At 35.3% G+C, this 21,948-nt stretch overlaps 1 protein-coding gene across 1 annotated transcript in view; it reads left to right on the top strand.

Annotated features, from left to right (window-relative positions):
- Positions 1 to 416: 416 nt before the first annotated feature.
- Positions 417 to 21,948, top strand: part of LOC129241380 (uncharacterized) — a 46,361-nt gene continuing 24,829 nt past the window's right edge. Inside the window, exon 1 of the mRNA XM_054877662.1 lies at positions 417 to 1,329. Coding sequence (XP_054733637.1) covers positions 1,143 to 1,329 — 187 coding nt within the window. The 5' untranslated portion in view covers positions 417 to 1,142. The remainder of the gene's footprint in view (positions 1,330 to 21,948) is intronic.

The raw sequence follows: 21,948 nt of genomic DNA, 5'->3' as shown, positions 1-21,948 counted from the left end.
TCCCTTTACCACAGTCGTCTATAAAAAATGATTGACAGCGAGTAAACTATGAGCACCGATTAACGCTACTACAGCTACAACGCTCAAAGTTATTGCTAAAGCTGCCAGCATGGCTCAAGAAAGCGCGAGACTCGAAATACGCTCTCACCACTGTAACATCACTGTGGCATTCTCACTCTCTGTTTCACCTGCTGCACCCTCTCTCTTTTCAATGTTGCATTCTCTCCCTATCGCTATTTCTCTCGCACCGGTAATACAACGAAAACGTTGGCCATTTATTCATTGGTCACAGCGGCTGTGGTATAAAGCTTCTTACGTATGCCAGTCATGGCTTAATCTTACCTTGAACTTGGTCGTGTTTGCAACGAATCTTTTCGACGAGATACAGCGGACATCCCAGCTCAATACTATAGACAGATGCGCGGTTGTTATGATTTTTTATTATTGCATACAAACATTGAAAAGTAAAATCGAGATATTCATACTACAGAGCCATCGTTGTATTCGCCGGTGAAATTAAAGTCGTTATAGTATTTTTACCGTTTTTTTATTTTCGGATGCCTTATTTCTTTTGAGCAATTTCATAACTGGACATGTGTGCGCGCCAATGCTTTTAAGACACAGCAGCTACAGTGTAATATAAAGACGTGCGTGTGAGTGTGTTTTGTGTGCGCCTGCGCATCGAGTATGCCTGGCGAGTGAGCAGCGCTGGTCGCAAGCAAGGCGATCAAGACATCAAACAGTCTAGCAATACCGCTAAAGTGACCCAATTCATATGCATGCATACTCACATGGATATACAAATATATATATTTATAGGCATAAATGCTTACAGATTTGATATAAAATTGTAAAATATGCCGCATTTATCTTTCTTTTATGCGTATTTTCATTAATATGCACAAAGAAACCAGATACTGGAAAAACTGTGATTTCTTTTCTTTAAAATTAACGGAGGTTGTGCGGTGCATAAATAACTTGTAAACATTCAAATAATAATACGCGCCCATTCGAAGTACTGTTATCAAGCGCCTGAGTCCAAATCTACGTTAAATTGATTGTTTTGTCGATTGTCATCGAGCATTGACAACAGCAACAGCAGTTGTACCTGTAGAAAATTATTGGCTTGACATAAATCCCCGATGGATTGGCCACGGAGGAGTTATGCGTTAGCATTGCTGACTCTCTTACCGTTCGTACACTGTTGGAGTACAACAACATTGGGTGGCGCTGGTGGTCAAGCAAATGTTGTTGGCGCGGGCGCTGGTGCTGGTGCAATAGGAGCTGGAAATACCGGTGCCACCACAGCAAGAGCACAGAGCACAAATGGTAAGTCGTTTGAAAAGTGCAAAATTGAAATAAATGGAGCTATTAATAAGCTAGAAATATAACACCGGCTATCGGAAAGTGAAAATTTCATAGACTACATAAATATATACAAGGTTCGTTTGTTAGTGTAAGCATATACATTTATCATTCTAGTGAAAAGCGAAAAAGTATGATTAACGACAATGATAGTGCTTGAGACTGGAAATTTTGAAAGAGGTTTGCTTGTTACAATATTTCTAAACAGATGTTGAATACGTCATGCCAAAACGAATGAGGTGTAAGCTAACACTTTCCTTCCCAAAAAAAAAATAAATAAAAAAAGTGAGTTTTGTTTGCCGGAGAAAAGTACTCAATCCTCTTATTACAAAGTTGATTCTTCTGTTTTGATTCATATGGCTAAATTGAGGTTTCTATGAATTGAAGTTAAAGAAATTTTGTATGTAATTACAGACTTATTGACCTAAACTATTTTCACCATTTTGCTTAAGTTAAACAGAGAGCAATATTCGTTTTCTGGCATTTAAATTAATTTCAATTGTCCCCATTGACATCTTATATTAAGTTGTGGAGCATCCACATACTTATTTCTTTTCCAAATTCCGCTGAGCAGTAAATTCATCAAAGTTGACAGCCCATACTGCTAGCCCTGCGTACTTTAGTTTGTATAATAATTCTATCTTTTAAGTAAATTTTGTAAAATAAAATAAAATATAAAACTCATACCAATAATTTGGATATTCGCCAAAAAATTGTGTTGGCGGGTTGCTTGGGCTGCTCGAGATGCACAATATGCGTTTTTTAAACAACACGCCAAATGATAGTGACTGCCCGTTGTGAATTCTTCTTTCAAATGCGGTACTTCTTGCTTTTGTAAAAAATATCGCTAGTGGCTTTAGCCAAGACAATGCACCATCTCATTCCACATGGTCTGTCAAGCGGTTTTTAGTCTAGCCAAGCTACCCCAGTTGTAAATCGGCTATCTTGTTTGACGGTAGTGTGGCTTTTAACTATTTGCTTTAATCTGCATTAACAAGGACGTCACCAACGTGGAAAAGTCAAAAATCTTCCGCAGAATCTTTCTCTCAAACACTCCAAGTGACACCTCATCGGATATTGCCATCATCCAAGTTTCTGCGCCATACGTTAAGACTTAACTTGGGAGAGCCTTACAAAGTGTTAGCTTTGTTCGTCGAGAGAGGACTTTACTATCGCCTACTTACTCCAAAGTAGCACTTGTTAACAAGAGAGATTCTACGTTGAATTTCAAGGCTGACATTGTTATGGGTGTTAACGCTGGTTCCTTGATAAACGAAGTCTCTAACAACATCGAGATCATAACTGTCAACACTGACCTGGGTGCCGATACGTAAGTTCGCCGACTGTTTGCTTGATGATAGGAGGTACTGCGTTTTGCCCACCACCAGACCCATTCGCTTTGCTTCTTTATCCAGTTTTATTTCCTACTATGACAAAATATGTTTAACCAGGTGTTTGTGCCGCTTGTGCGTGTCATCTTCCTCCCTACAGAACCTAGGAGTTCCAATGGAGTATATTCCCAGATTATATATATATATATTATTGGCGCGTACTTGGTGCGTCTTGATGTTGTTCCACAAATGGAGGGATCTACAGTTTCAAGCCGACTCCGAACGGCAGATATTTTTTATGAGGAGCTTTTTCATGGCAGAAATACACTCGGAGGTTTGCCATTGCCTGCCGAGGAGCGACCGCTATTAGAAAAAGGTTTTTCTTAATATTGGTGTTTCATTCTGGTTATTTCCAGATTAGTAAGATGCTAATTAAATTTACAATACCCTGTTAGACATCCTGTGCTGGTTCTAAAATTATTTGGATTTAATTCCGTAAAATCTCTTGCATACAAAGCTGCCTGTCATTATGATTGTCATAACCCCGGTAGATTGTTCCAGTTTGATCTTCTCTCTGCTCTTTTACTTCTTAAATTGGAGAGTAAAAGTTACACTTTCCTAGACCACAAAATGCTCTAGGCCTATAAATGGAGAGGATGCCCCTTTCTAAGTATTACTATTCACCCTGGAGCACATAGAATAAGTACCTACCTCACTATATGTAACGACAGCTGAGCTTCTGTTGCTGTGGCGTTCAAGATTAAGGGGTTATATACCTTGTGTTTTTCAAAAAAATCAAAATAAATTTTATTTCTTTATCGTAAAGTACAATCCCTTGAGAACATTTTCCAAAAATTTCATAGAGATCTGAGCAATAGATCGAAAGTTACAGCGTTTTAAATTGTGCGTCGTCACGTCCTGAGCGTACGGCCTCATGCGGCGCTTGAAACTTTAAACGCGATTATATCAAAAACGTGTTTTTCCAAAAATGCTTTTGCGGTGGACGCGATTGCAAAAAAAGTATTCAACCGATTTTTATAATTTTTTTTTTAAATTGTTCGTAATTGATGTCGCCTCTTAGTGAACGATCAACTTTTTATGTATAAATTTTTATTTTGCAGATATGAATTTTTTAATGCCAATTTTAGGACTGTAGAAGTGGAGTTTTTTAAAAACATGTTCCTATTTTCACAAAAATCAAAATATTTAATATATTGATCGTTCACTAAGAAGATATAACCCTATACTAATGAAATCTTTTCGATTTTTTGATTTCAGTTGACTTGGTGGACTTGAATCGCGTCCACCGCAAGCCTCTTCCAAAAAAAGGGTCTTGGGGGAAAACGCCATAACTCTTCCGTTTTTAAATATTTTTACACAAACAAAGCCTTTTTTTTCCTTAAACATTGTAATATCCAATAATAAAAACTTTTATACAATAAAATTATTGCTACATATCTTTAAAAAAAATCCAACTTTCGCTAATTTCACCGGACCACAATGTATATAACCCCTTAAAGTGACCACATTTTTTATTGCATAGACTTATAGACTTACGCTTTCGAGTATACCATATTTTCCCGGTCCGTATATACAGGCCCCTACATCGGTGAGGGATCTGTCCCTGTACCTTGTTATCATGTTCTGGTTTATTTGTATTTTATATTGTATAATACTAATATTGGAATATATTTATTTTATTAATAGCTCGAATCGTGAGCTGCGATGTGGGCTTTATACAAACAAGCTTAGAAAAAAGTATTCACGGTTTTGCGGATTTTCCACTCTACTTAAAAGTTGCATAAAATAAAAAAGTGTTGTTAAATGTCGGGTTGTTTTGCCTAAAACTGTTTGTAAATTTTTGAGTTTGATCTAAAAAGACTGATTTTGCGGTCGGTGACGGAACTGCAATTCAAATCAACAAAGCGGTTGTATGCATCGATCCGTTCATCCGCATGCATGCTTTGACTATTAAAAATTTCCTCCACACTTATTAAGATATCACCACACGATCTTTGGTTCAGGTTACTGGATTAGATTAGAGAAATGCATTTGTATATTTATATTCGAGTCATATGTTCGATCGCTCCCACATTTAATATTTATATAATATTTTTCCCATTCAAACGACTTAACTTAAAATCTACTATACTCACAAAATTTACAAATACTCGTACTCGTTCCAATTAGATGACTTACACATTCTCTCTCAGTTCTGCCAAAAGAAGCAAATATCATCAGCGTATGGAGTGCCAAACACATCACGATGCCGCGATAATTCCCATTACATTTACTTTACCCATTTCGCATGCAAACAAAAATAAAAGTACTGCAGCAAGCATGTTGCACGAATGTAAAGAAGTGCAGCAGCAATTGCCACATTAATGCTTAATTGCAATTACGGATGCCGACGAGTATGTAGGCTATGAAGATTGCCATTGTCAAGTGTTTGCAACAAAAGCAACTGTTTTACGGCAACTGAATCATGTGCCACAAAAATAAAATCGCACAAATTACATTAGCGCATAAGCACTTGATTTCATGGTAGTAAAAAGTTGCATGCGCATCTTGGTGCCACCGCTGAAGTGTTTCATTTGTAGAGGTGCAAAGATATGTATAATTTTTTAGCGCTTCACTGTGGGCAGGTAACCGTAAATTACAGGTTACTCTACAGTACACTGTTTTTATATTTGATCGGTTATAAAAACAAATAATTGTTGTCATTGTCATATTTCTTCTTGAAGCTTAATATTCTTGTTCTAAATACATACATATGCATATATGTACTTATGTATGTCTGTATGCCAGAAATCACTTCCACTTTGTACGCTTAAATACTCAGTGCATACACTCACACACATTTGCTTAAGTGTACCTACATATTTAGTGTATGCATAAATTTAAATGGGACAAATTTATTGAAATAACCTGTTGTTAAGTAGGTGCATTCATATATTCATGTGAAGTAGGCACAGCCCAATGCGTGGACATGCATGCGAACACATTAGACCGGGGCGATCTGTTGTCGCACAATGGCCTAACATTTTTCGACACTGCGCCGTCGAAAATATCATTCCTCGTGTTATTGCGAATACAGGGTTGCCCATATTCGACGGACCCATGTGTTTTTTTTGAAATCAAAGAAAAACACATTTTTTTTGATCTTGATGATAATAATCATTTTATTTGATTCAAGTAGATTTGTTGACATCACTTTTTGAGTATGATATCTCTCAAATGACCGCCTTGAGCCTATACGGCGTATTGTGTCCATTTTGTAGCATTTTCCATAGTTTTAGCTAACATTTTGGCTGGAATAGTGACTATTTCCTCTCGGATGTTGTTCTTGAGCTCTTCTATGGTTTTTGGCTTATTAATATATAGTAAACCTTTGATTTTAAATATCACCACAAGAAGAAGTCACGAGGAAACAATTTCTTCAAAAAATCGATTGTGGTGCGAGCTGTGTGTGGTGGAGCGCCGTCTTGTTGAAACCAGAACTGCCTCATACGCTTTCGACGAGTAATTGGCATCACAAAAGTGGTTATCATATCGCTATAGCGCTCCTGATTGACGGTAACAGCTTGACCATCTTCATTTTCGAAGAAAAACGGCCCAATAATCGTTTTTCCACTAACGCCGCACCAAACAGTGACTTTTTCGTCGTAAGGAGGTACCTCTTGAATTTCGTGAGGATTTTCAGTGGCGTAAATACGGCAATTTTGCTTGTTTACAGTCCCATTCAATAAGAAATGAACCTCATCGGATTTTGTTCTTCTTTTTCTTTTGACTTCTTTTGTTGAATGTAAATTTCAATAATTTGGGAGCGCTCGCGTGGCGTATACTGTTCCATGGTAAAAATCTGCTTGGACTGACGCTTCCAACGCGGTATGTCATTAAGCGATCTGATGTATCTGTCAAAAAATACAGGGTTGCCAGATGGGTCCGTCGAATATGGCCTACCCTGTATACATAAAAAAAATTTCTACGACATACATATGTAGGTCTACAATGTATATAATTTTGAGGTTCCAAATTTGTTTTTTATGGTACATGATTAGTTCACACATAATAGGACAAAAATAAAAAATAGTCACATTTGGTACATCAGTTTGATATAAAATATTACACTGAATCCAAATATGAAGTGAGAATATAAAAAAAGTAGAATCGCTTTTGAGATATGACCAAATTGTACGGACACTTTTTGTAGGTATTTTTTCTTTAGTGCTTACATTTATTATTCAATATTTTTTTTTTGTTTTTTTTTTTTAATTTATTATTATACATCTGTCACCTTTTGACACTTAGTAATTTTTATAACAATTATGGAAATATTAACGTAACATATATATATATAATTGGCATGTACACCCTTTTTGGGTGTTTGGCCGAGCTCTTCCTCCTATTGTGATGTCTTGATGTTGTTCCACAAACGTAACATTAAATCATTATTTAAAGTACATTTCTTTTTACAACATAAGAGGGATAGTGAAAATAAGAATTATATGACATAAAACGTAGAACAGGTTGATGTTTATTTTATGTGATGAAGTATCTGCTAGGGCTGTCGGAGTTATACGTTTTAGTCTTCGTTTTTGCAGTTCTGAATGTGGAATTTTCAGCACATCTTCGTTTGTGTGTGTTAGTAGTCTGTGAAAATGCTTTGTGCTACATTCTCGAATGACGTCTTCCTTAATTTATATCATGTGTATAGATAATGCATAGGAGTGGCCCCAAAACGCTTTCTTGTGGAACACCTGCTTCCACGTAGTACATCAGAGCATTCGTCCTGATATTTAACATAAAAATATCTTTCATTAAGTTAACTCCGCAAAAGTAGATAATCGTCAGCTGGAAGTATTCTTTTTTTAATTTGTGCAATAGTCCGGGATGCCATACACTGTCAAAGGCCTTAGCCACGTCAAGATAGACTGCGACGCAAACATTTTTTTGTCAATTTCCTTTTGTGTTTTGTTTATTACTCTGTGTACCTGTTGTATCATTGAAGGTTTTCGCCGAAAGCCAAATTGATGAGAAGGAATGATGTCGTTCGATTGTATTAGGGGATTAAGGCGGTTATAAATCAGTTGCTCAAATAGTTTCGACAAAATAGGCAAGAGGCTTATCGGCCGTATGATGAAGGCTTGTTGGCATCTTTATTTGGTTTTGGCAGAGCGATTATTTCAGAAACTTTCCAAGGAAAAGGGAAATATTTGAATCTTATTGACGAGTTAAATATATTCCTTAGATACTTAATTCCATTGCTGGGTAGATTCTTTACAATTTGTCCATTAATTCTGTCATAGCCTGGAGATTTTTTATTGTTTATATTCTGATTTTTTGTCAGAATTTCATGTATGGTCACCTTTCTGATTTTTCCACCTTTGAATTCGAAAGTTTCCGGTAAGTAAGGTGCAATATAGGTAGCAGGTTTTAGTAATATAAAATATATTAAAAACCTTTAATGCTCAAGAAAAAATAGCCAAGTAAACAAATTTTTAATTAACACAAATTTCAAGATTAGCTAACAAATTTGAGATTACTGACAGTTAAATGTATTTAGATGAGTGCACTTGTTTCAAATTTCAAAATTTGGTCATTTATCAAAAATGATTCTACTTTTTTATTTATATTCTCACCTCATGTTTGGATTAAGCGGGACATTTTGCATGCAATTTATGCATCAAATATTGCAATTATTTTTTATCAACTATTGTGCCTTCAAAATTGTGTACGTATATAAAAAAAGGCTGCTCCATAAAATAAAAATTTTGAGCTCCAGAACTCATTTTTTACCTTTTACGACTAATTTGTTATTCGTAACGATAAGAGGAATCACAATATCTATGTCGCGGTATGGATTACAAAATCGCCCCGGCCTAATACGCACATTCGAGTGTACGACGCACCGAACTTGAATGAAAGCTAGTGAAGTAGTAGTCAACGGATGATTTAAAAATGCTGTAAAACAGGAAATTGAGCGTTAAATAGCAACAATTTTTCCGGCCGGCCTTTCTGTAGCTCCACAGGAGATATTCGTTAACTCCAAATGAATTAAACGTTTTCACTTGAATGCGAAATGAAGTATTTGTTTTATGTGTTGAATCCAACTATAGATATATTTAGTTTTGCAAAAGCAAACAGTGCGTTAACACTGTCAGCAAATTTAGCTATAAAACTGCATACTAAAAATCATTCTAAAAATTTTGATTAAAAAGTTTGACATTTCGTAGAAAATTTGCAGGATTTTCATAATTTTTGGACAAAATACCTCTATGAATACTGTAGGATTTCAATACTTTTAGCGAATCTTGGCAGAGTTGGGAGATCCACTTTTGAGACGTCCTCCAGACTCTCAAACAGTGGGGCTCCCAGGCATTTTAAGTGCGTTTTAATAAGGCCGAACAAATGCACAGAAGAGGTTTTAAAGCTTCCTCAACATCCTCTCTGCGTTTCCTGCATTTGTCCGTATTAGCAATTTCTATCTTGTACGCATGTGCAGCCAATAGATTATGATCTGTTAGCATACCTATAATAGTTCTGCAGTCCTTTCGTGAGAGCGTAAGTATGAATTGAGTCAGTTTTTGTAGTTAGTTCTACACATGACTTTTGATGTTTTGCATGCTGTCAGATTAGTCCAATTAGCATCCACTCGCCTTTTCATATAGTCGCCCATTTCGTTGTAAATCGTATTTAGCGGTTTTGGTATGTTGTTCTTTTGTTCAAATGGTAGCCTAACAGCACTTTTTACTATCTCATCTTTTATTTCGTTTCCCAAAATGCCTTTGTGACCAGGTACCCAATAGATATGCAGCCTACTGCTTGCGGCTAGTCTTTCCATGGGAGGCCATAGAACATTTTTGGCCTTAACACGATATGAGCTTATTGCTTTTATTGCTGTTTGGGCATAACACATAGATGGCACTAGTTTTATTGCATTCACCTCCTTTTCAGTTAGTACTAACCTTAAAAAAATCAGTCAGTCAAGTTTCAAGATATTCTATTAGTTCGTGAGTTATTTTGCTAAGAATGACGCTACTTTTGTTATTTTCAAAACAATGGATAAAAAAAATTCGTCTTTTAATTTTACACTACTTCTTGGTGGGAAAAAACTCAATGCAATTCAAGCAATGAAAAGTGTTATGGGACTCCGCTCGAAAACGATGGTTTGCTGACTTCAAACGTGGTCGTAGAGACACCAATGATGCACGTCCGCTGCCGTCCAAGTAAGGTAATAACACCAGAAAACTGCAAAAAACCCACAAAATCGTTTCGAAAAATCGAAAAGTGAATTTACGTGAATTAGCTGACGTCGTAAAGATATCAAAAAAACGTGTTGGTTTTATATTGCATGAGTATGTGATTACGAGAAAGCTCTATTTAAAGTAGGTGCCGCTTTGGCACTGGCAAAATTACATGAAATGAACTTTAAATTGCTCCCACATCCACCGTATTCACCAGATTTGGCTCCCAGCGACTACTGGCTGTTCGCAGACCTAAAAAATGCTCGCCAGTAAGAAACGTAGCTCGAATAAAGAGGTTATTGCAGAAACTGAGGTCTATTTTGAGGCAGAAGATAAATCGTTCTACAAAAGTGGTATTAAAATATTAGAGTGCGGCTGGAGCGTTGTTCTTTATCGAAATTACATTGACGAATAAAGTTACTTTTGAACAAAAAAATACGTGTTTTTTTCGTTAGGCCCGGACTTTTCAGCTCATGTGTTATATTATTTCAAAAACTGTCCTGCATTTTCGATTCAAATTTATGGTCACCGCAGCTATAACTCTCAACGCCTATTAGCTTTTTTATTTAGAAAAATGTTTTTCTTAATTTTGGTGTTTCACCGAGATTCGAACCAATGTTCTCTCTGTGAATTCCGAAATTTTATTATTGTAAAATCTGCGCAGGTATATGAAGTTCAGTCCTTCCTTCTTCATAATTAATTTACAGACTCTTTTACTTAGTCATGGTTTATTGGGCACATTTTGAGGTCGCGTGGTGTTTTGGTATCCCCATTTATAAAGCAGGCGTAAGTGAGTAAGTCAAAGGCGGTCACTAAAACTGGTTGGAAGCTAAACCTAACAATAATTAGGTTGTTAACATTAACACAAGAACAACAACAACAATAACACTCGTGATTCCGTCTCTATAAGTGTTTGAAGCACGTAAGTAGTGAATTGTTTGAGTGTAAGAATTGTTTAATAGAGTAAACAAGTGAATGAATAAAATGCAAATGTTAAGCTTTCAACGTAAAAACAAAGCTGACAAACAGGTAAACAATAAACGCACAAAAAAAAACCAAAACTGAATGTGACGAAATATTAAACGTTTCCATTCCTACACATATACATATGTATGTACATATATATCCCATATATGTATGTTAAAAGGTTTTCGAATAATGTGAAAGAAAAAAACAACACTCAAGTAGTGAAATTTTGTTCAGTGGAAATTAATAAGCGAACAGCGAAAAAATACGATAAAGCCACAAGACGATAAAACGGCAGTGAAATGCATTTGATTATGGTATGACGCGTATGCGGAGATGCGCCGAAAACTTGTTTACATACTTTTAAATGTAATAACAACCACTACAGCAACAACAACAGTGGCACAACAATTAAAAGTCAGTATGAGCAAAGTGTGTCTGAAACTCGTAAATGCTCGCCATGGAGCCGCAATGTCAGCAGTCCATCGGGTTTGGTAGCATTTCAGTTTAGGCGCGAAACAAATCGGACAGAAATTTTGTTGTTGTCTTTGAATCCAGCGTAACTGTAGCAGCATTGTGCGCATAATATGATTTCATTTTCGATTTCCAGCTGCATTCTACTGGCATCCATTGCCAGTTGTTTGCATTACAATTGCCAGCCTTGTTTGGCATTGACCGCGAAATTTGTTTTCATTTCATTGATTTTAGAAAATAATTTAACTTTTCCTTATAATAAAATTTCATAGATTTTCTCTCCCATATGGATACATTTTTTGGCGATGGATTTTTTTCTATAATTTCTTCTTTTTTCTTATTGTACAAGTATTTTTATTTAATTTCTGTTGTGATGAAATTTTTTGCACGCGCACCCGCTGACTCAACGATTAAAAAACTCAAGTGAAAGTTAATGTGTGCCCGTCGTACGTGTTTGTGATTCGTATCAAAAGTCATGCGATCTAAATCGCGGCAATTGCCGCTGACTTTTCGAACGTTGCTGCTTAAATTGATCGTGAATCGAGTAAACGCAACCGTTGAGGACAAACAATATAATTTTGGTACCTGTGGTTGGCGTATGCATTGGTATGTATGCTTGCCGGAATCTTCTGCCAAAATTTTTCTCATGATATTTAAGCATTCACGTATGAGTGTCGTTCGGTAGCTTGCCTGCAGATGCGCAAGGGCAAGCTTCATTATTTAGACTCGAAAGAAGGGACAAAAATTTATATTAGAAATAATTCGTTGGAAGATTTATGCTTGTTGTAAACAGACAAAGTACCATGAAGACAAACCAAAAAATAAAAACATTGTATTTTCCTTATTGAGAAGTTAGTAACATAGGGTTAAATAAAAATTATACTAGGCTCGAATTAAAATTATCGTTCGGGAAGTTTTTCACGTCTCTAGTTCCCCTTTTGGGGCTACAAAACTTCGAACAAAGGCTACATCAGTTATTTTCAACATTTTTAATACGCGTGCGGTTCGTACGGTATTCGAAGACAACTTCAGAGTAAAAATAATTAACTTTATGTGGAACAAAATTTAATAAAACTTCACGAATTTTTTTCGTAACATTAACATATTATATAGTTATTCGATTGTTCCATAAAATTTCCATTAGTTGTCATAACTTCTTCGATACGAAACAAATGCCGTTACCCATATTGAGCATAACAGTATTAATTGCAGCCCTCAGAGAAGAAATTGTGGAGGATACTTTCGCGGTCAACTTCGCACCATACGTTTTAATCCAGGCGATTAAGGTCTGGAGAGTTTGGCGACCATAAGTTCGGTGTTGTCATGGCCATTTTCAGCCGTCCATTTTTGTTTCATCATCCCTTTATATGAAGGAGCAGAGTCTACCTGATAGATATATGGACGATATATGGCGTACACTATCAATACACGGTATCACTACTGTTTCTAGAACTTCGATATATACAGCAGAATTCATTCGATATCTTTGAGCAAAGAAGTGTGGTGTCATAACGTGTCCTTTGTTGCTCACAATACCTTAAACCATAACAGTGGATGGAAACTTCGCATGTAATAAAGACAGAACATCTTTTTTGTTTTTCTTTTTTAAGGAGGTTAAAATCAAAATGTCAGAAACATCATCAAAGGTGCCGTCGCATGGGGCATGCTCCGACTAACACTATAACAGCCCTCCTTATCGGCTGAATTCCACCCTGGGACCGTGGTAACAACAGAACATCTGTAAGATTGGAATACAGTCATCTGCCAGAGAAACCAAACAATCTTAGGTGCTTCAGGGTGTTTAATTTTGTTTAAAAAGCGTTTTGAGCGGATAACTCGCTGTTCTCGCGCTTGCTTCGACATAAACTGTCTTCTTCGCATAATGCAGGATTTATACCGTAGAAGTTCATGGGCAACTCGACCGATAAGGCTATCAGAAACATTAGGTCCCTCGTAAGGATCCTCACTGGTTTTGAAGGGTCCTCGTCAATGATCGTTTGTACTTGTTGAATATATTCTGCAGACCGTACAGTATCAGAACGTGTTTCGTTTTTTGCGTTTTGTAACAGATTCTGTATCGCCGCCTTATGCTACCAATTCAGGAAGGCCTTCAAATCACTTTTGAAGGAGAACGGTCGCCGTACCATCGTTGGTCGTGAATTGGCAGAAAAACGAACTACGATCATAAAATGATTCTCAATCACCTTCATTCAATGGGATTTACCGAAAAATTGGGAGCTTGAGTGGCTCACGAGCTCAACGAAAGAAATAAAGAAAATCGCCTTCAAATTGCTTGGCAGCATCTCGCCCGCCATCGAGCAACACGCGATAATAAACATCGCTTTTTTCTACCGAATCTTCAAGGAAGAAGAGAAATGTTGCCTATACTCCAAAGCCGAGCGTTAATCCGGATCATCATCCAGGGAAGATCATGATATGTGTTTGGTGGGAGTGGGAGGGCATGGTGCACTGGGAAATGCTCGAAAAGAATGCCACGATCAACAAGGTGATCTACATTGACCAGTTACCCTGAGTGAATGAGGCTATTCGACTGAAATGGCCTGATCGACGTAGGCCTGGTACCAGACCAGGCGATTTTCGGAGGAGCGGCATTAACAAATTGGTAGAGAGGTGGGAAGAGGTTGTAAACAGCAACGGCGAATATATAATTGATTTACTTATTGATATAATTATTGTTTTTTGTTTAAATAGAAGTCTTCTTTAAATAAAAGTTATTCTTCGTTTGGCTTATTTATTTTTATCATTATCGCATTATGAACATTTTTCCACGGAGAGTAGAATATTAGATATTGGATGATTTACATCCCTTCTCTTCTAACTACAGCCGTTATATAGTTACTTTTCTATTTTATTTTAATAAGATGTCAAGTATAGGCCTTACTATTAAAACTCCTCTTTCACATAGCGTTTATTAAACCCTTATACTAAACAGATGTCTCTTTGTTATACGAGAGAAAGGGTCCTTTTCAATCACTCGTTTACTGCACGTATAAGTTTTTCATGTTGTTGGGTTAATTTTCGGCAAAATTATTTCTTCGCTAATAGGAATCTAATATAGTTTCCGAAGATCAGCACTCAAAAAGTGCTACATATCTGGAAAAGAAACATATTTTGCGCTGTACAATAAAATTAATCTTTTTATTAATAGATTTAGATGAGGTTCATAACTACAATTTAGCGATCGGAGTTTCCGAATGGCTACAAACGCTGTATATACATATTTTTCGCTTATTCTGGAAATGTCGTGACCGCCTAGATGTTGTCCCATAAAGGAAGCAGCATAATAAAAACTTGCAATCTTATATTTGCTTTCTCAAAGGCTACCACTGTTAAAGTTTTTTTGTTTTTTTGATTTTTTGTTTTTTTATTTAATATAATTTTCTCTTAATTGCAGCACAAGCTTTGCATATTTTTACTCGATAACTTTTACAATAATATTACTTTTATATATGGACATTGAAAATATTTATTAATACTTATTTTAAGTCCCTTTTGGCCTGTGTGGACATAGCAAGTATACATTTTTTATTATGCGGTCAATCAACAAACGCCAAATTTTGCCCTCGGTACATTTTTAATTAAACTTTCACAGCAACAATAGCGAAAGTCAACGCAGGTTGTATTTAAATGATTTACTAACTTACCTGCGCACACCAACACACAAAGCCCTGTATGTATGTACTTACGTATGTATATATAACTCACTTCTCACTACTTATTGTTCGATGCCCAACGTCCGTCGTCGTTGCTTACTGCCAAGTACCATTTGTTACCCCATTTCTGTCCATTTCGCTGGCTTGCCTACTGTTTACTCACCTGACAAACATTGGTGCAGCCAGCTGCTTCACTTCATTTGCATGCCACACGCGCACCGCTTTTTGATTGAGCGGCATTAAATTTTGCAGATTATTTATTGTATTGATCATAATGGCAGTGAGGCCAATGTTGCCAAGTGGAAGTAATGCAGCAGTGAATAATATTTTACTTGTTTTTGTTTTTTTTTGTTGCTGCATTGTCCGCCTCAGTTGATTACTAGTACATGTTGCATGGCCTTACTTCGAGGCGTACTAAAATCGCTTCTAGCCAATGCAGGTGCTTCATAGTATCAAGAGAAGTGCAGTGGTTTTTTGAATATGTATATATGTGTATGTGCATGCTTTAAAGTTCGGTAGGTGGATTCGGTCTGTCCGCAACTGGGTTATCAAATGACACGTAAAACAATTTTATGTCATTATTTGCAGCGATATTGGAAATGCAAATAAAAGCAAAACTTTAAAACACATTCACTTCTTTCACTTGCTTGCCACGCGCTGACAAATGTGTATAATTTTCTGTAATAAATGTTATATATCTATAATTTGAATTGGATAGTAATTATGTGGCAGGCATTTGTGTGGTCTCAAGTGGAAATTTAAACTCAATTCTTTGTACTAATAGAGTTTAGTGGTTTTTTGGCATTTTTTTAGCTACATATCTACGTTGTATAAAATAGAGGCAGGCAGTTAATTGTGAGTTGAATAATAATTTGAAGAAGTTTGACTTTATATTTAAATTCATCTTTGACGTCTAGTACTTGTAAATATAGATTTCAGACTAGAACCCATTTTGTTAAATAGTTTGTCTTTAACCCTCAAACTCTCATGCATCAAAATCTGAGACAGCTATGCGGAGATTGGGGGAAAAGTAAGAAATAATAAAGAAAATAATTAAATAAAGATAAAATATGAATTTCGAATACCAAATGATCAGCTTCAATAACTTCTCCCAATGAAGCTCCAATCATTTATACCATTACTGTTTTCACCATTTTGCGGAAAGTCTGCTACTAGTGTTCTACACTTCCAAACAGAATCTCCATTTGAAATTCTTCATGTATCCTATTTCCACAGCGAATTTCATGCTTAGTCAAGCTTGAGTCTTCGCAAACAATATTAAACACTTGCTCAACTATCATAGTTACGTGGCTCATCTTCAGCGCCAAATTACTTTAAAGATGAAATATTAAAAGGGGGTACATTTTTTATCATCTTCTGAATATCTTCAAGATAATGAAATATAATTAAGTCCTGTATAATAGTATTTACTTTGGTGTGAAACCCATGAAGCCACTCATCATTCATTACCTGCGCAAAACTTTCATAATATTTAGATAGTTTTTGACTTTTACGGCCGTACTGTACCATGCGTCTCAGCAGCATTAAATGATTACAAGCTTTCAATTAAAGGAAAAGTTATGCCCTTGGAATCTTCCACATATATATTTACATATTTCTTTATTTGCTTACAATTTAATGACGTTAAACGTTTTGTAAAAATATGAATTATGAACTACCATTACATCTAAACTGTAACTGACCTCTTTAACTTTACTGGGCATGGAAAGTGACAAAAGCAAAGTGTAGCGCTTATGAGACGCAATAAAACGCAACCGCCCAAGCTAAGTTTGATTAAAAATTTCATTAAAATGACAGAAAAGAAAAAAAAAATTGTATATGGATAAGTTCGTGCGGTTTTACAACAGATGGCGTAACTTGATTATTATTCCATCGATCCACATTTCCAAACATTCATTGGAGAGCTACTGTCGTAAGGCACAAACGTCAGTATAAGTTTTTTATTTGAAGCGTAAACAACAATATTTTTACCACACTTGAAAATGTCGAATTTCGTGCCAAATAATGTGTTTTTGCGGGGAATTCTTTAATATGAAGAAAAAAGCAGCCGAAAGTCATCGTATCTTGGTGGAAGTTTATGATGAGCATGCTCTAGCTGAGCGAACGTGCCAGAAGTGGTTTGCACGCTTTAAAAGTGGTGATTTTGGCTTGGAAGACGAAGAACGCGAGGGTGCGCCGCCAAAGTTCATGGATACCGAATTGGAGGAATTGCTCGATCAAGATCCGGCTCAAACGCAAGAAGAGGTTGCAAAAACTTTGGGAGTTGATCAATCAACCATTTCCAAACGTTTAAAAGCCATGGGAATGATCCGAAATTCAAATTTCGAAAAAAAACCGCACGAACTTATTCATAGACCATTACATTAGTACTTTATTTCTTACTAAACACAGGTAAGCATTCATCTTTGAGTAAAAAAATTATTTTCTCATAATAAATAATAATTTTTTTCAGTACAGTCTTAATGGTTAAGTTACATAAATACTGAATAAGCACAATGGATTCGAACTCCTTTTCTCATTTCTTTAAATGTTAACTTTTAAAATATCAATGTAAATTTTATCTCGAATATTGTAAACTATTGTGACCAGCACTAATATGGTAACTATAAGGTTTGACATTGAATCATTAAATAAATATATAAAATTTATATAAGATGACACAAAATTAATCACCCCATTGGAAAATTTACAATTTTTGCAAATGGCATGGTGTGTCAATAATATTTGACATTTGTGAACAGCTGCAGTACACAATCGGACAACTAGTGTAGGGCATTTAGATTTCCGTCGCTCAAAACAATTTTTTTATTTAGTAAAATTGTTATTCAAAAACAAAATTTTATAGAATTTTGCGTCAGCTTATAAATGGATTTTCAATAAGAGGCTTGAGTTCTTGTGTTAACTGGGCTTTATAAGCCTTAAGACCCAAATCTTTATGCAAAATACGGTGTAATTACGTTTGTGGAATGCCTAATTCCAAAGAACGACGAGAAATGAACAAACCTGGGTTTTCTTCTACACTTTCGGCTACAGCAGCAATATCTTCGACTGTTCTTGAGCGACGGGTTTTATTCTTCCCATCACTAACTTGTCCCAACATTTTTTCACCAATTTCTGTATTGTGGTCCGACAAGGTGCTTCACGATGACCCAAAAATGTTCGAGTTTTACGAACCGTCCCGCCAAATTTTCAACATTTTTATAGTGAATTTTAATAATTTTAATGCGTTGTTCAAGCGTGTATCGTTCCATTTTTATGAATGGCGTTGTTTCTATTTGTCAAATATCAAAAAATGACAGCTTCAAAAGTGACATCTACCGAAAAAGCGGGCCGTTTAAAATAACACCTGTTATTGTTATTATCGCGTTGAACTTTGAGATGATAGATCGGCCAATCAGAATTCCTTGGCAAGTCACTCGTCCTTAGCGATGCGAATATTTTTAATTTCACGGGTAGTTGGCGATTCGAGATTTTAGCTCGTTGTTTACTAGTTGGTAATTCATTCTTCATTAAATTGTGATATAAACTGAGGTTTTATTTATTTTTTAGAAAAAAAATGTTATTATTAAAACCAAAATAAAAAAAATAACAGAAAAGTCAAACATCGCATGTTTTCACTCTTACCATTATATTCATTGACTTTCTTAGTACTCCGCTTCATTTAATCACATCTTTTCTTTTATTCATTTAATTAAAAAACTGATTTCTTTGAATAAGCAATATGAATAAAATAAATGAAACCTGCTTTCGCAAAAATTGAACCTTTCTAGGCTTGGCTCAAATTCGATACGAGTCCGAAAAATTACTGTTGAGAAAATCTACTTTCGCGTCCCCGCCTCGCATTTGAACAACATCGTGCTGGTTTAAGGGATTCTTAGGATATTAAAATACTTTCCCAAACATTTTTGAATAGATGCCATTAATTTTTCAGAGAATGATTCATTTTTCATACTCGTACATATACGTACATACTAAACGTAAGTACTTTTTGACAAAAAAAAATATTTTCATTTTTCAAATTTTCCACTTTATAACTGTTTTCTATATGTACTTTACAACTAGTTTTTATATCATATATCTTTCCGTAAAAAAATATATATACAATACAATTTTTCATTATTTTTCTTTTAATATGTGTTATTGGTAATTAAATAGACCTATTTCAACAGTGAACAATTTTTTTCACGCTTTATTAATTCATGCAGTAAAGGGTTAACATTTTCTGAATTTGTGGCAGGAGTGTGCATAACATCGCATAAAACAAAAGGCGAAATTGTATTGCAAATTTTCAACGTATAGTTTCAGGAACGCTTTGAAAAGTTCTTTGGCCGAATGTGGTGAGGAGCAAAATAATTTTCATTCATATTTTATCAGGATTTTATGTTATCAGCGCTGACTACTGAATCTCTCTGAATGTTAGTAACTTATTGGTGGTCCAAGTGATTATACAGTCCTTTTCATGACTATAGCACTGGAATTTATTGCTAATTAATTAATTTTTTTTTTTTGAATTTTGTTCCATGAAAATATTATATATCCAGTGCAGTCTACCGCAAGAATTATATATCTATGCCAAGTTTCAAACTTTGTACAAATAAAAAAAATTCTTCATATTTTCATTAAAATCTTGCACTTTTTAGAAATAAATCGGTTACCAAATTATCTAGAGCAGCCGCTGTAGTCGCATCGGCTGGTGTGTGAGCAGCATTCAAAAGTGCACAGATTGGAACCTCCGGTTGCTCCGCGGCATACAATAGCAAATCTCCGAGTATATTTCTGTCATGAGAAAGCTTCTCATAAAAAACCATCAATCGTTCAAAGGCGACATAAAACTGTAGGGCTCTCCATTTGTGGAACAACATCAAGACGTACGCCACAAATGGTAGAAGAAGCTCGGACAAACACCCAAAACAGGTGTAAGCGCCAGTTATTTATTTATGCATGTGTATATGTATAAGTATTTTCTTTCACCTCAACAAAATTTTTGTTTAAATTAAAGGTTTTATAAAATTCTATTTGAATGGGCCTTTCTAAAAATTTTCGAAAGAAGTTTTATAAAATTCTTGAGAAATGCAGTTAGAGGCTTAAATTGTTTCTTACATCCAACCGCAAAAAAGAAACTTAAAAAATTGCTGCGAAGAATGAACCAGAAATACACATTCAAATACAATTTAAAAAGTAAACATTTTATATTCGCCTATGCGTTTATTTTTTTTTTTAAGTAAGTTTAATAACTATAATCGTCCATCAGTTTTTCCACGATGATTTGCTCAACGCAATCCATTCCATGGAAAAGTTCACGTTCTACTTTAAAAAATTCTGCATTGGCTCGATCTTCAATATAAACTAAGTTAACCTTCTGAGATCTTAATATTGCTGTATTACTTCAGCAATGGTCGCATATGATCGTAGTTAAGTGGAAATATATGTAGAAGTATCTTTGCAATACACCAAGTTACTTTTCCAGGCATTCCCATGGAAGGTCAAATATCATCTGCATAGCTCCGGGGTATTGGTTAAGATGATACATACTGATGCTAATTTTATTTAATTAGATTTCCGCTTCCCCAAGTACATATTTGGCCCTCGCACTAAAAATATATTTCAATATCCTTACCACAGTTTTAACAGAATGTACTAAAGTTTAAAGAGTATTTTTACAAGTGAAAGTTTTTTATTTTAATATATTTAACATGACACAACTAAATAGCAAGCTATAGATATGCTGAGCTCGAAGGCATTGACTTATTTTAAAATAACATATTTTTGTATTTATTTTTTCTTATCATGAGGCCAAATTAGTAACTGAGCTGAACCAAAAGGGATAGTAAAAATAAACCTAACCGTTATGGGTACCAATAGTCTTTGAAATGTTTAGGCTCCCACATAAAAGTTGCTTGTAAACTGGTTATTGTGCAGTTGATTCCTTCAGCCAACTAACTGTTTATTATGAAAGTGTTAGTGTCGACGAGATGTCACCAAATCTCCGATTAAGATCAGTACTCACTGTCGTTGTCAAGCTAAGGCTTCAAGCCATGCTTTGAGGTCAAACAATTCACGACTCTGCAACCACTTAGGAAGCTGGGAAGAGCAGCTTTTCCCCCTTGTTATTTGCAATGAGCAACTGAAATATTAACGCTTGTTTGTATATATGTTTAAATATTTAAGTGTTTATGTACATACATGTGCACATACGGACTTGTATAAGTAGATGCAAATGGCATCAAGCTGGCTGAGGCGGTAATTTATGTTGGGCATTAAATAAATTTGTTAACGTTGAAGCTGGCAATATATTTGAAGTCGACAGTTTTGCCAAGACGACTCTGAGTTATTGTATTTAAAAAATAATAAAACATTGCAAACAATAGCATGTACCACCATAAGCACTTGCAATCCATGTTACATTTTACAAATTTCTCGAAAAACAAAATTCTCAAAAAGTTTAAAATAACTCATCTAATTATGGATAATCCAGCATTTTTATCTTGCAGAAAGTAAAAGTGATTCGCAAGGCTGAGTTGAAGCGTATAAAATATTTGTACATAGGTTGTCTTACAGTTCTTTATTTATAAAGTAAAATAACCAGACATATTTAGGTAAATGAGTAACTAAATTACCAATAAAACAAACCTAAAATTAACATTCTTCAATGAAAACAAATTTAATTCAAATCACAATCGAACAAAAAAAATTAAGTCACATGAAAATAAAAAAAAACCCCATAATTTTATTTCGACTTATCGCAACTCAGGAAATTTTTCGAAACTTCTTTCCACTGTGGTAACTTGATTCTTTATAGATATAAATATAAAATATATGCGGTATCCTGCAGCCGCTCTTGTGGCAACGTGCCTTTCAAATAGAGTCCTT

Source organism: Anastrepha obliqua, chromosome 3 (assembly GCF_027943255.1).
Source record: "Anastrepha obliqua isolate idAnaObli1 chromosome 3, idAnaObli1_1.0, whole genome shotgun sequence".
Lineage (NCBI taxonomy): Eukaryota > Metazoa > Arthropoda > Insecta > Diptera > Tephritidae > Anastrepha > Anastrepha obliqua.
This window is presented reverse-complemented; position numbering and strand designations above follow the sequence as displayed.